Source organism: Dermacentor silvarum, chromosome 10 (genome assembly GCF_013339745.2).
Source record: "Dermacentor silvarum isolate Dsil-2018 chromosome 10, BIME_Dsil_1.4, whole genome shotgun sequence".
NCBI lineage: Eukaryota > Metazoa > Arthropoda > Arachnida > Ixodida > Ixodidae > Dermacentor > Dermacentor silvarum.
This window is the reverse complement of record NC_051163.1, coordinates 62,353,564-62,368,461: the sequence shown is the minus strand read 5'-3', so window position 1 is coordinate 62,368,461 and position 14,898 is coordinate 62,353,564. Positions and strand designations below refer to the sequence as shown.

The 14,898-nt window shown below is 43.4% G+C and overlaps 1 protein-coding gene and 1 long non-coding RNA gene across 2 annotated transcripts in view; one reads left to right on the top strand and one right to left on the bottom strand.

The window, feature by feature from the left end:
- LOC119465823 (uncharacterized) overlaps positions 1-14,898 on the top strand; it is a 152,427-nt gene that overhangs the window by 122,528 nt on the left and 15,001 nt on the right. The window contains 5 exon segments of the mRNA XM_037726297.2: positions 3,586-3,701; positions 5,857-5,966; positions 11,244-11,322; positions 12,211-12,364; positions 14,067-14,193. Of these exon segments, the coding sequence (XP_037582225.1) occupies positions 3,586-3,701; positions 5,857-5,966; positions 11,244-11,322; positions 12,211-12,364; positions 14,067-14,193 (586 nt within the window).
- The window catches only part of LOC125940924 (uncharacterized), a 28,752-nt gene continuing 26,109 nt past the window's right edge, over positions 12,256-14,898 (bottom strand). The window contains exon 3 of the long non-coding RNA XR_007464084.1: positions 12,256-14,178. This is a non-coding gene — a long non-coding RNA (uncharacterized LOC125940924). The remainder of the gene's footprint in view (positions 14,179-14,898) is intronic.

The following is a 14,898-nucleotide window of genomic DNA, read 5'->3' as shown; positions in this document are numbered from 1 at the left end:
CACAATCCACGATATCTCCGAAAACAGAGGTTTTCTAAGCCGCGCCGGCGTCATACACTTCCATTGTAAACAAGGAGGCAACGGAGGCAGTTGAGGCAAGCAATGGACGCGACATCACGTGATTAAACATGGCAGCGCCCACGGGATCGCCGCGAAAAGGATCAATACATGAATCTTTTAAGTAATCTTTTTTTTTTTTTTTTTGAAAATCGCGCACTGCACTGAAAGTTGTCTCATTCGAAAACTATTGAATTTGTATTGGATTCGGTGACGTCGGGATGTCAATAGGGCCAGGCATGATGACGTCGCTTCCAAATAAACAAGAGACTGCGCTTGCGCGTGGCAGCTGCAGCGATTGCAGGAATGTAGCACGCGCCTGTATATATTGACGTCATCATGACGCATCCACCGCCTCTGTACCAAAACCGAAACTGCATGGTTGGTAGAAGCAAGTATTACAGTAAATTATTCCGGGCGTTCTGACGTTGGCCAGTATTTCTCAAGGGCTTCGAGCTTCATTTCCAACAAAATGACAAGTCGAGAATGTCACGTCCGTAGAGTCTGTGAAGACCAAAAGCAACACAACTTCACTTTGGCTAATTTGGTGATATACGATGCAATCCTGCAAGTGCTACAGGGCTGTAGTAATTGCCTTTTTTTACGCGGGCACCTGCATGCTTAGATGATATGATCCATATACCAGATGGCGGCCTCAAGATATATTCAGCGAGGCGCGGGCGCCATCCATTTTTTTTTTTCAGTTTCGATATTGCAAACGTCTATTTATGCGAGATTTTCGTGACGCATACGCTCAAGTTTCAAGCGTAAATGGGAATGAAGGTTTTAGACCTCGAAACCCCAGAAATATGACTGACAAGCCTCAGAACATCCTAAATAACTTGCTATTTTCGGTTTCGTTTCCTAGAGGGTGTGTGCTTCTTCATGATACATGTGAGGCCGAATTCGCAACGTTTTTCGTTCGCAAGTGCCTCTTGCCATTGGCAGAGATGGCAACACGAGAACAAGGTGAGAGCAGGAGCCGACGTTTCGACAAGTGAACTTGTCTTTTTCAAGGCGGCATATATGCTCTCCTCGGCACAGTATTGTAGGTACGATACCTGCCTTACCTTCTCTACCCTTTATAAGAACCGTACCGAGGTGAGCATATGTCGCCTTGAAAAAGACAAATCCACTTGTCGAAACGTTGGCTCCTGCGCTCACCTCGTTCTCGTGTTGCTCATTGCCATTGGCAGGCGACTTTCGCTAGTGCCGCAGCATCAGGATCGGCCAGCGTTTGTACTTACGAACAATTTTAGCGTAACGGGTGTTCTTTTTTTCTTTTTTTTGCTTTTATCGCGAAAAGTGCGGGCCCTAGGTCGTAGACTAGCTATTAAATTATTTACGAAGCCCTCAGGCATTCATTGCATTGTGAGTACTTTTTCTAGGGTTTCGAGGTTGAGGACGTTTCATTAACGCCCCTCCCCCCCCCCCCCCCCCCCCCCCAAAAAAAAAAAAAAAAAAAAAAGAAAAGAAAGATCACTATACGTCACTTCGCTAAGGAACTTCTTGCGAGCACTTCTTGGGCGCGCAGGTGCCGCGCGGCCCGGTTCATGGCGGGCGCCTTCTGGCAACGCGCGCGAGGGCCCCGATATCACATAGCGGGACCGCTCGCACATATCGGCAAGAAACACCTGCCGTCGAGCGCGCAAGACGTGTTGGACGACGGCACACGCTCACGAATATATGTGTGTGTCTCGATATCCGAAACGAGCACCGTCCGTGCTCGCGTCCTTGGCACAGGCCGTGGTGGTGTGTAGGGGCAGAGGCGGGCATCATGGCCGCCGGTTTCAGTGTCACGGTGAAGGCAGAGTCGTGACTCCGGGGGCTTCCGCGCATTCGGCGCTTTCCCGCGTGACCACCGTGCTAGCTAGAGCTAGCTGCTAGCCCCCGGCCGTGGCAGCTAGCTCATCATCCCGCCGTTCGTCGTCACACAGCGTATACGTGTATACGCTATCAGGTGTTGAATTTGAGGTCTTTGAATCCTATCAAATACGAACTTTCGAAAAAAAGAAACAAGTTTATCGAGTATAGAATCGAACACCGAATAATTATGAACGATAATAATACTAATGACGATGATGGTGATGTCACGTGGTTGGAAACGAAGCTGTTTTTAAGCTTGAAGCGAAAAAAAAAAAAAAAGGAGCCCCACATCATTCATGGGTACAAGCGGGTATAGATCTACAATCGAAGAGGTACCAAATCCTGTCAATTTGTAAACTGAAATAGCACACATGTGAGCAGCGTCAAAACGTCGCATTACTGTTCGGAAAGATTATCTGGTTCACACATTCTCTCAGTAGCCATTGCCGTTGCAGAGCAGTGACGACTCTATCGAGCCGCAAAACCTTAAGGAAGAGACATTGCTGGAATGACTTTTCTTTTGCAATGTGTCAGCGTGTGGTCATGCTTCCAAAATAACAGGAGTGGCCAGTAATACCTTGAGCACTACTGCTTTATAGATTTATTCTGGACAGACAGCAGGAGAGAAGTCATAGAGCACCCCACAGTGTATTCTGCACTTTTTGTGATCAACCGACCAACTTGTACACAAAAATCGAGATTTTATGTACCACGAGATCATGATGTCCCCTTATCTCTGCCCCTGAATCGGCATCAACACAAAGTTGGACTTGCTTCCCAACACACATAGATAGAATTTTCTTCATTAATCCCTTCCTTGCACATGCAGTAAACTGGTAAAATGTTCCCAATATTATTTTGTCAACAGCAACGTAGTACACTCTTTTAAGTGTCAATCTTAATATGGAATTTTTCACATGACACTTTTTCTAATGCATGTCTAGTTTTCCCATGTTTGCCAAAACCTAATCTGAATTTTTCATGTCAAATGTGTATTTTGTGCTAGCATTCTGTTGCAAAATGTTGAAGTTGTTAGCGTAAGTGGTGCATTATTTCGCAGGAGGAGGAGGAATAAACTTTCATTGTGGAACCAGCACGTTATGATGGCCGGGCCTAAGCCTCCCATGAGGGGACGTCGAGGGCTTGCCTCGCCGCCGCCTCACGGGCGTGCTGGGTCGCCCTAGGTTTGGTCGTCGAGGGCGAAGCTCCGCAGAGCCTCACGCAACCTCGACGAGAGGGTCGTGGTGTTAATTTGTGTGTACTGTGCACACACTACTGTGCACTGTTTCGCAGTTTTAAATAATTTTACATTTCTACCCATTATAATTTGTATGCATGCTGTCTTCCTTTGTGTACCATAGTACATACCCTTCTTCCTCTACAATGCTATAATGATAATATGTGGAACGAATGAATGCAGTAATTAACAATCATCGAATGCATTCTTGTATGATCCACATCATTATCCAACCAAATCCTTGTCAGTTCTATTTATTTATTTATTTTCATTTCAATGGCACTGCTACAGCTTATGTTGTCTGCCCGGTAGAAAATAGCTGGTGATTATTTTTGACTGAATCTAACAATGACTTAGTAGCATGTCCAAGTTTGAGCTAGCCTCCAGCGGAAGAATATTAACAAAGTCCTTAAATTTTATTGCAGCAAGGCACAGAGGAGCGTTCAGTTGCCATCTCCATTCGTGTGCACAAAGCCCTGGAACTCTCGGATGACAAATCTTACGTCATCACCTGCGGCAAGAACAACTTCCGAAATGCCAGGTACGACACTCCTAGAGAGTCTTAACGTATCTTGCCTTTCAGTCTGCAGCGACTGCTTTGTGTGTTTGGAGCACTGCAGCTCAAACCATTTTAAAAATATCGCAAAAGCACCAGCCTTTGAGCGATTCAGTAGCTACAAGCTGTGAGGCTATAGGCTGCAAGAAAATTCTGTACCCAAGCAGCACTGCTCTATGTTGGAAGAGGCACCTAACAATGGCATTAATTGCTTTCCTGTTTCAAAAGCTTTTGTTCTTCCACGTTCCAAAAAACTTCTGCAACCCCCATGAAAACATTAGTAACAAAAAATAATTTTAACCGAAGCTTTCAGAGATAATTGCCCAGGACCGTCGAGTTCAGTCACCTATATTGCAAAATCTAATCGTGATATTATGTGGCTATTGCCCATAGCTGGTGCTCATGAGATGCACCTTAACTTATAGCCAATAAAAATATTTCTTGCATGTAAGAAAACATGACCAAGTTAAGCTTTTACATGCTCAGAGTTGAATGTTTGCTTTTTGTGTGCCAAAGCTACACAATGACGTTGACTCTGAGACATACCTCACTGGAAGGCTCCGGATTCACTCTGACACTCGGGGCATTTTAGGAAGCACAAGAATCTCTGTGTGCATTTTGCCACCAGTGGCACGCAGCCAAATTGATTAGGAATCGAACTCGCAACAAATGTCATGAGCTCAGCATGAGGTTGCCATGGCTCCTTATCTACTGCCACTAGCCACAGGAGTGCAAGTAGCCTAGAATAAGGATGGTTTGCAGTGTTGCGCTGTACACCTAAGGTGCCAGCAAATTCTGCTAACATTGCATTGTCTCGAACATCACACAATGCTCGAATGACACTCCCTTGCTTTCATCTTTGACACTGAACTCAATCAACAGTCTCAGGCTGCAGAAGATTACAATGTATTTATCTCTTATGTACCAACGAATTGATTGATTGATTAATAGATTTATTGATTGGGCACACTGCAAAATCAACACTGACCTATGAAATTGGTTGTGGTAGAGGGCTCTGGATTAATTTGGTTCACCTGAGGTGCTTAAGCATGCTTCTTCATCAATATACACAAGCGTTTCTGCATTACACCCACATCAGATACCGGCCATGGTCAGAAGTTGAGCTCGGGGCCTTGCTCTTTTAGCAGGAAATTGCCATATCCACTGAAGTACTGCAGCAGGTAATCAGATCTACACTGTTTCCTGCACTACATTGCAATATCGAAAAGAAAATATTTAGCAGGTAAGAAAAAAGCAAGAAATGCCACCCAACACACTATGAGGCATAATTTATGTGCAATCATTTATTTCATAAATGCATGTATTGTGTACGGGCACAACTGATTAACATTGGAAGCGAGAGTATGCATTCAATGGCCGAATGAGTCGTGAGAATGCAACAGGCTGCCGCAAGTGGCACTAATTCTTAATGATATTAATGATGTCCACATAGCAATGTGAGTGTGGCGTTAGAATTTTAGACATTCAGCAGTTCATGTTACCTTTGTGCCCCTATGCTGCATGTATTACTCCCATAGATGAACTATTGCTTATCACTAGCCAACTGTTGCAATACCTGCATATACTCCCGACAGCCGAATACTGCTATGGGACATAATTGCTCTTCAAGGTGGTTTTTATTGTCTATTGCCATGTAACGAATGTGAAACACGATTTTTAAAATTTAATTACCATGGTTTGATGCCAAAAGCTGTGCCTCCATGTACGTACGTGAAAAAAATAACGATCTCCATCATCTCATGTTTGCTATCGTAAAAACTGCATTTCATTGCCTAAACGCAGAGGTGAAGATGTAACGATGTGCAGTACATTGCCATGTTGCAACCGCGTCCAGTCTTTTCACGCAATCTCGGTGATTTCGAGACACACCTAAAGGTTTCTTTCAGCTGTCTGGGACACAGAGGTCTAGATCAATTTAGTGTAAAATTTATCAAAAGCAGATGACAAGAATACGAGTAAACCACTTCTTACAGTTACACATGCACCGTACTTCATACCCAGAATGAATATTTTGCGTAATCGCTTCCAAGTGAATTTCCAAAAAATGCTGAAGGCAATGTGCCATGTATTGTGCAAGGGGTCTCAGGAGGATATAATGAGAACCCTTGCAATCTTTCAGGAACGAGCTCTACAGGGTTTCCCTTGGATTCCTAGACGAACAGAAGAGAGTGCACGAGCTAGTAATGGGGCACCACTACACACTCAGGGCAAGTGCCCATGGCCCTGGTGGTGAGTATATGCACTTCTAACTATTAAGTCTATGTAGCATGTCAGTCTGGCTTGAGGGTAAATAGGTGTAATTGCATCCTTTAAAAGCGGTACTTCGAGCACAGTGCTGCAACTCTATCAATTTTGGTATCATTCTATGATTTCAAAGGCATTCAGTAGAGCTGTATATGTGTCAAGTCAAGAATTCTAGAATGCTTGGCTTCACACAAATACAGCTCTACTGAATGCCTCTCCAATTTATGAGGGTAACAGCTGAATGTGAAAATAAAAGTGTGAATCTACAAGTCCTGGCACATCACTGAAAAAAAAAAAAAAATAAAAACGAAAGCGGCCAGTCAACTTAGCTGAGTAAAACCCAATAAAATGTGCTCTGATGAGGGCCAAAAGAGGAATGTAATGAAAAGGGTTCATCAAAGAAAACATGTTGCATTTTAAACAATGTTTTAAAGTCAGACAAAAAAAAAAAAAAAACATTTAAGAAGAGGCAATGACATAAGTTATTACAGCAACCCCCCCCCTCCCCTTCCGTCTTCCCATTTATATGTGAAGGGCCCTTAAAGATCACTTTATCACATTGAAGTTCAGGTTGCAGAGAGTGTGATGCATAAAATAAAAGGCTACAGCATTAAAAGGATCCCTGAAACACCTTTCCTTGAAACTGTAGCTACACTTCTGTCCTACTCATTTTTGTGCGTCTTCTGTGATGAAGCCCGCTTTTGACTGTCATATTTCTGTGTGTCCATATGTCTATCTTCTTCATTTGTGCAACTGCTCATCTCAGACTGCATCGCAGCCTCGTGTACACGGTTGGAACTCCGTGTAGTACACGTATCTGTCGGGACTCAGTGCAGTGTGTGTGGTGCAACTTCTCCTTGCCTTTTGTCTCTGTACATTCGTGTGTGTCTAGGACTGTATGCTAACTTCATTTACTCTTTTAAGCAAGCTCTGCTCCAGATTTTTCAAACCTACGACATTGTTTCTTCTTATCTTACAATATTTTTGTTATTGTTAATATTGTGAAAAAAGAGTAGATATCAACATTATAGGGTGACTAACTCTTTGATTTTCATCTAAAAAAAAAGCAAGGAAACAAACAAGAACACAGGAATGAGTGCAAAACCTTTCAACGAACATATACTGCTGAAGAAATTTCTGAAAAGGACCTAATGTTTAGTTTCCTCTTTCCCCCTCAAACTCATTTATTCTTTCTCATCCTCTTCACAATCTCTCTCAGCCGGGGCAGTGTCAATAGCAGTGCACCGCCTGTTGCTCCTTTCGTTCTTCTATCCAAGGTACAATTATAGCAATTCTTATGGATTGACATCTGACAAAGGGGCCTGAGAGCAACCAAGGAGGAGTAACAGATACACTAACAATCTCCGATGCTGATTCCTTATCTCAAAGAAAATCTGGAAGCGTGTGGATGCAAGCGTGCGCAATGGCTGGCACTTGTACAGGTCTGGCAGGTCAGTCGGAGTAGAGAACCCCATGCCACCTCAGTAACCCTCACCATCAAGGTTTTATTCACTTTTCGCGAGTTTGAACTGGCATTTAGCAACCTAAGCAAACATTGTGCTGTGGATCCGGATCTCACCATAAATCAGATGCTGACAAATCTGGCCTATGAAAGAAGACGCGCCATTCTGGATATATTCAATCACATATGGAGCACGGGAGAGATTCCAGAAATCTGGAAGACAGCATCGGTGGTGCCAGTGCTCAAGCCCGGAAAGTATCCTGTGAACCTACCCTCATATCGGCCAGTAGCACTAACATCATGTGTGTCAAGGTTGATGGAAAGACTAGTATGTACAGCCACCCAAATCTTTGAATAGCATGCGCGAGCGGCGACTTTCTGTGCGCCAGCACCTTAAATTAGGAACTAACTTACAAATTACTATGCTATCTGACTATGCTTACAAAGCTCGTGAAGATAGCATAGTCATTTGTAAGTTTGGTCCTAATTTAAGGTGCTGGCGCACAGAAAGTCGCCGCTCGCTCATGCTAGTTAAAGATTTGGGCGGCTGTACATGGTTAACTTGGCATACAAAGCAAGGAAGGAAACTCTCACTGTGTTTGACTGCATTTCGTAAATGGTTGAGTGCTCAGGTCAGTGCCTTGAACTTGCCGAGCCACATCGATCACTACAGAGTCGATGGCCTTTCAACATTCGCCGTCTTCATGGTTGTTGCCAAAGCATATGAGTGTGTGCTTCAGATAGGCATCATCAATGGAATTCCGAGCCATGCCCCCCATCTGAGGAAACACTCTTCAGTTCACGCACAAACTTCTCAGAGGTTGCTGTGTCTTGATTAACACCAAAATACAATGAGTGAAGAGCTACGCATTTCCCTCGGAATACCTCAAGGCAGTGTCCCGTCTCCCTTGCTCTTTAACGTTGCCATAGCTAGCCTTCCTGAGACACTAAAAAAGAGCTAGGACATCAGTTAAAATGTCTGTCCACACTGAAGGCACTTGCGTTGGGATCTCAAGGTTCCAGCATGAACATTTGGCATGTATAGCCCAGGGTGCAATCTCCATTATGAAACACCACTTATCAGTGCTTGGCCTCTTTATCAGTGGAAAAGTCAGCCTTCATACGTTTTCCATGGGTGAGCAATGCACTTGACGCTCAATATTAGAGGCCTCCCAATTTGCCGTGCAGCTAGTGTTCGGTTCCTAGGCGTCACCATTGACAACAAGCTATTCTGGCGACGTGTGGTTGAAAGTGTTGTGGCTGCATCAGTATAAAGGCTCAGTGCACTTCATTGCATGGCAGGTTGTTGGGGTAACCATCCCATGTCCATGCTGAAACACAATGCTGCACTGATAACAAGCCGCATTCTCTGCCAACTGCCGGCGATACCACAATCGAAGAGCACATTCAAGCGCTTGGAGGCAGTACATAGAAAGGCACTGTCATTTGGCGATGGGTGTTCCCTAGGCGGCTTCAACAAGAAAATCACAAACGAAGCTGAGTCTCTTCCGCTCCACCTACTGGCATCCCAAGCCTTATTGACTCAACTATCAAGGCTTCGTGAGCCCTCTGCAGGCAAGGGGCTTCTGCAGCGACTGCGAGCAATAACACACTCCCACTTTCACGTGGCACTGAAAACTTTCCGACTGTTAGGTTTTGAATGGACTAAACGGAGTCGTCTGGACCCACCATGGTCTTTTGAAGATGTTGCCTGCAGCGTTCGAGTGCCCCGACTACCAGCAAAACACACTATTACAACAGCTGAAGCAAGATTTCTTGAGCTGGACCACTTGAACACAGTGTATCGAAGCCACTTGCAACTCTACACAGACGGGTCGGCGTGCATATATACACAGACCTGCGGAGTGAAATTTTGTGCACCTTCCCTTGATATGTCATAGTCTGGTCAACTGAACTGCTTAGTTTTGTCAACAGAAGTTCAAAGTGCTGCAATCACCATCGCTTTTCAAAAGCTAGGGGTTGTGTGGCCTGCCTTGGGAGATTGATTATATTGTGGCCTGCCTTGGGAGAGCACTAGGCAATCTCTGGCACTCCGTAAAGACCTTAGGTGCATGGCATTTAAAGTGAACTTTCAGTGGATCCCATCACATGTAGGAATTGAAGGTAATGAGAAAGCTGACGCTCATGCGTGTGAAGTGCTATAATGTGCCCCAAAATTGAGAGCTCCAAAAAATTTGCAGGAAAGGAAGGACGCAATATGCAATCATTTTCAGTTTCTTCACAAAACTCCACATAAAGCAGGTGTTGTCCAAGGACTTACTCGAGAAGACACTACCCTGCTGTATCGTGTTAGAATAAACTACCACTTAAACCCAGGCTTGGTTGATTATGACTGGAGGATGTGCTTCCTCGCTTTGTACTTTATGTGTTGAGATCAGTGATTTGGAACACATTCTGGTTATGCCGACAGTTTGATGAGGAAAGAAAGGCGTTGATTCACAGCCTGCAAAAGAAAGGTCTTACAGACACGAGCTACGAAGATGCGGTGTTCCCGAAGGGCCCTCAGCAATCAGGAAGAGAGTGCTACGACTGTTGCTTGCCTTTCTTCAAGATACAGAGTTGGGCTAAGCCTGGTGACACACCTTTACTTAAAAAATATTCACCAACGATTATGATACTCCCTAATGCGAAATATGACCTATACGTGTTTTCATTTCACGATATATTGGCTGGCGCAGACAATCTGTCTCGTGCGGCATGTTGCAAACGGAGTGAAGTGTTCCGCGTCTGCCTCGCTAATTGGGAGATCGCAAGAAGCAGCGTGTGGGTGACGCGTGGGCACGATTCACAGCAGCTGCCGCAGACAGACCTCCCAGACAACTCGCGCTACTCTGGCACCATCTCGCAGCCATCGTTGCCGCAGTGCGTGTCTTGTAGCACTACACTTTTATTCTTCTTTAATACCACGCTGCGCTCCACATTCGCTCTTTCATCCGCTGCGCTCGTTCACTCAATTACGCCGGGAACACCGACACAGGAACGGGTGCCTAAGAGCTGCGCTCTAAAATGTATGAGATGCCCAGGTGGAACAATTACTGGCTAAGCATGCCAGACTAACCCTGCCTGCTGCTACACTACCACCACCGTCAACCAGTAGCATTTGTGGGCCGTTACGCTTAATGTAACGTCATTGCTGACACCGCATAGAGCAGCAAAAAAAAAAAAAAGAAAGGATGCTGAAAACCACAGGAAAGAGCAAGTGATGTATTATGTGAGATCGTAAGTTCGCAGCTACATGCATTGCAATAATTATTCGCACGCACATATTTGCGCAAGCATGGCAGCATTGTCTACACTCTACAGATTGGTAACATTTTCTTATAGCATTCAAAAAGTGCTTCAGTGCCCCTTTAACCTGAGGCCAAATCTTGTTTACTACCCTGATTCTGTTGATTCGTCCAGAAGCAGCATGTCAAAGAGCACAGTGTGAGGTTATGGTAGCAGCAGAAGGAGATTAAAGGATTAGCTGCAGCTTGCTGGCCAGGGCTTACATCCTAGAACAGTCCCGCAGTGGTTATGGGAGACTATACAAAAGTCCTAAAGCTCAACAGCTTAACAAAATTTGCTTTTAAGAATCTACTGTGCAGCTAAGCTGAAATGTGCAGCAGTTTATTTAATTAATTAATTATAATTTTTTATTTTATTAAAACCCTCAGAGCCATAGGCATTATAGAGGGGAGCGGTTACATTGGTTCAAAACGTTACTATACAATTTCAGCTACTAAGTACAATTTAATCAATGCCCTGTATACATTTCTATTTTCTCTTTCTTTTTTCAGAAACTGGTGGCATCGTGGTCAGATCCTGCTTCAGTTTTGCATCCAATACCAGTGAGGAGGAGCTCATAGATGCCAATGGGTTCGTATTTTTAAAGTTTATCAAACTAGCATCCGTGCACACATATTAAAAGTGCACATAGTGCATCCCCCAACCGGCTTCCCAAAATAGAATGATACTACTGCTCCTTATACCCCTTTCACGCAACAGTTACTTTTGTCTGTTGAAAACCTGTTTTTAACACGTTTCTTGCATCTTCAGTGCCAATAAAAACACACGGCAGCAGAACATACTAATAACCTTGAATTTTTCTGCGAGATTTGTGTAGTCCAGAAATGTCAACTCAATGCAGTAAATTATCAAAAATAGTTGAGGTGATGGAGCAGTACCGACGTGCAATGGGCTCAGAAAACAGCAAGCAACCTCATGAATTTGCTTGATGCTAATCAACACTGGTGAAGAAGAATTAAAGAAAATCTTCTACAGGATTACACACTTAAATTGCACCAAGCATGCAGGCTTAGGTCTTGCAACTCATTTTGTGTAATACACTTAGTGCGTACTAATAAATTTTGTGTTAAAGGTTGCACGAGAAATGTATTGAGATGTAAGCAATGTGTTTTCAGACATCGCTTTCATTAGTGCTTCCAATTCTGAGGCGGTACCTCAATGTGTAAAGTGCGATCCACTGTTAAAGGAGGCATACAGTTAGTATTCTGCCTATAATTCTTGCTGAGATATGCCGTAAAGGCCCAGGACTAACTTTTTATGTATATAGCTATGTATAATTGATGCATCAGTCACCTGTCTCAGATAGGGGCAAAATATGTTCGAGTTATTTTGGCTTAGATACTGGTTAGCTCTTCTCTTTAACAGTGGACTGTACATCCAAGAAATTACTATTTTTGAGCAGCATAAGTAACACGCTACGACCATATAAATAAAACCACACACACTGTTCTCTTTCAGGTGCCCAAAGACCACATTCCTGTCGGCATTCAAGTACAACGAGACATCAGACACTGCAGATGCAACAGTGTCATCCACATTCAGGTTCCCAGGAAGCAACAAAATCAACATTCAATGCGACATCGTTCTCTGCCAGTCATCTCGGTGTCCAGTGGTGAGGATCACACTTTTGCACTCCTTGAAGAACAGAGCGACGCATTGATGGCCTTAGCTATAGATTTTGAAGTAGTTTCGATAAACTAGGCTAACCATTAAATATGGTTGAATGTGCTGTTCATTATTTATAAATCTGTTCATTAATTATAAATTGCCTTTCTGCCACATTTTGAGGTGTTTTGATGGAGGAATCTGCAAAGTACAAAACGATCTTAGTGATGTTAGCATGAATGCATTAAAAACAGCTGAAATTTCATCCAAAATAATTTGATGAAAATATATGGCCATGCAAAGTGAAATTCGTCAACTACACGTATTAAAGAAAAGCAAATGAATATTTTTTTAGATGATAGGAGCAAGTATTCTTATTGGGGAAAATAAATCTGTCACGATGACACAGCAACAAGGAAAATTTCACATATGACTGCTTCTATGTTGTGTTCTTTTCCATCATTATGTGTCGTCACAGCACCCCATTTTCTTAGTAATGACATACTGACCAACCCAATCATTCCAGGGCAAGTACCCAACATCGGTCACAATGCCTGGGATGTATAACACAGGTCCCCAAGTGTATCGTTCTAAGCAGCCCAGGGACATACACTTTCAGCCTACTCCTAACGTTTGATTGTAGCAAAATGCTAACATAGAGTTTTGGTTAGAGTACTTGCCTTGAAGACGCATAAGCACTGGTTCTATTCCCCACACCAGTGTGCATTTTTTTAGTTTTCTGTATTATGAGCATCATTCTAAATTCTTGCAAATAGAGGTGTTCAGCATATTCCCTAGCTTATAACTGCTGTTCGCAGTAATACATAGAATCAAGGTGTTTCATGATAATAAGACACTTCTGTGTATCATAATTCATTGCTTGCTTTATTATGTCACACATAGTATACAGACCTGCCAACCTTAATAGCTAAGAAATACTGCAGTCGAAGCCACCAAATACTAGATATTAATGAAAAATACCAAAACTGTTTTAATAGCCAAGATATTAAAACTGTGTATTTAGAAAGAACATCACATACTTGGTTCTCTAGAGAAACTTTGAGCAGACAAACTGCAATATAGTCACAGGAAGAATGGTAAGCTAAAACACACACTTGCGAAGAATATAAAAACATTATAAAAAGAAAAACACTGGCCGTTTCAGGGCCTGTACAGGTCCCTTGTTCTCCATGGAAGCAAACACGACACAGGAAGAATGATCTGTGCCACAGAAGAACGGAAATATCCCATGAACTTTTTCATGAAATATTCACAGAACAGAGGCTGACATTTTAGTTGCTATTTTGCACTGGCATTATAAGAGAATGGCACTGCTGCTGGCAGGTCAGAATACACGAGCTCATCTAAAAATCAGCCTCTAAAAAATTGGTAGACTACGGTATTTATATTCTTTTAAAACGAGTTTCGCCCGGAAATGACCACAAATTAAAAACGGCAAAATTATTGTGTCAATACTACAATGACAAACAAGCTCTAAAAATCAAGCATTTTATGATAAAATGATAAATGTTGGCAGATATGGGTATATCATTGGGCAAACAGTAGGAATCAGTGTTTTTGTACTTTTGTACTTTTTCTTCTTTTTTTTCTACAATACGCTAGTGAGCGAACAATTAAAGACAGTTGCATTTCTGTACAGTTTTGAGTTAACAGCGAATGACACCACCCCATTTCCCCGTGCACTGCAGTCCAGCTGCGGGGCATCTCCCGACGGTGGAGGTACCAAGTCGCTCCCTCAAGTCAAAGACAGCGAGGCTGCTGTGCAGTTGATGGCGTCAACATCTGTCTTTGTGGTGGAGCCTGGGGAGAGCTCAAGTGAGTATTGCAGAAAGAAACACATGGTTGTGCACCGAGAGAAAACATCCCTTCTTATTATTATTATTTCTATTATTAATCATGTGAAAGACTGCACCCAGCGAGAGATAGAAGTTGAGCGGGTTCTTGGAGAAAAACAATATCAGGTGGCGAGGTGTGTGTGGCACTGTACTGCAGGAAAAGCCCCCTCTTGCATGCGAGCCCCCTGCTGTTCCACTGCCATACAAAATCAGATGGTATTGTGGAAACTGCAAATCTAGAAGTTGTCTGATTGGACTTTACAGGTATTAAAATTTCCCTTCCTCTTTGTAGCACAGAGTGCTCCAAGCTGGCATGACCAGCTTACTTGGTATGGAAAATTTTCTTCAGCAGCCACCGTCATCGTTTCTCCTCTTTCATCAGAGATGGGACGCCCTAGACGCTCGTGCTTGGAGATTAGACTTTATGTACACAGTATATATACATCGATAGCTATTTACAGTGAGTCTGACGTAGCAACCTTTCATTTACACTGGAACAAGCGCTCTCAACTTGCCAGAGGCGAAAGTTCGGAGCACCTTTCCTGCATCCAGAACCCTCGTGAGAGGTCGGGAGCCCAGTTTTATTTAACCTTTTGGTTTTTCCACCCAAATCCCCCACGGCAAATCATGACACCAAAGTGACCTGATTGGGTCAACTGGGATGTCACTTACTGTTCACAATCTC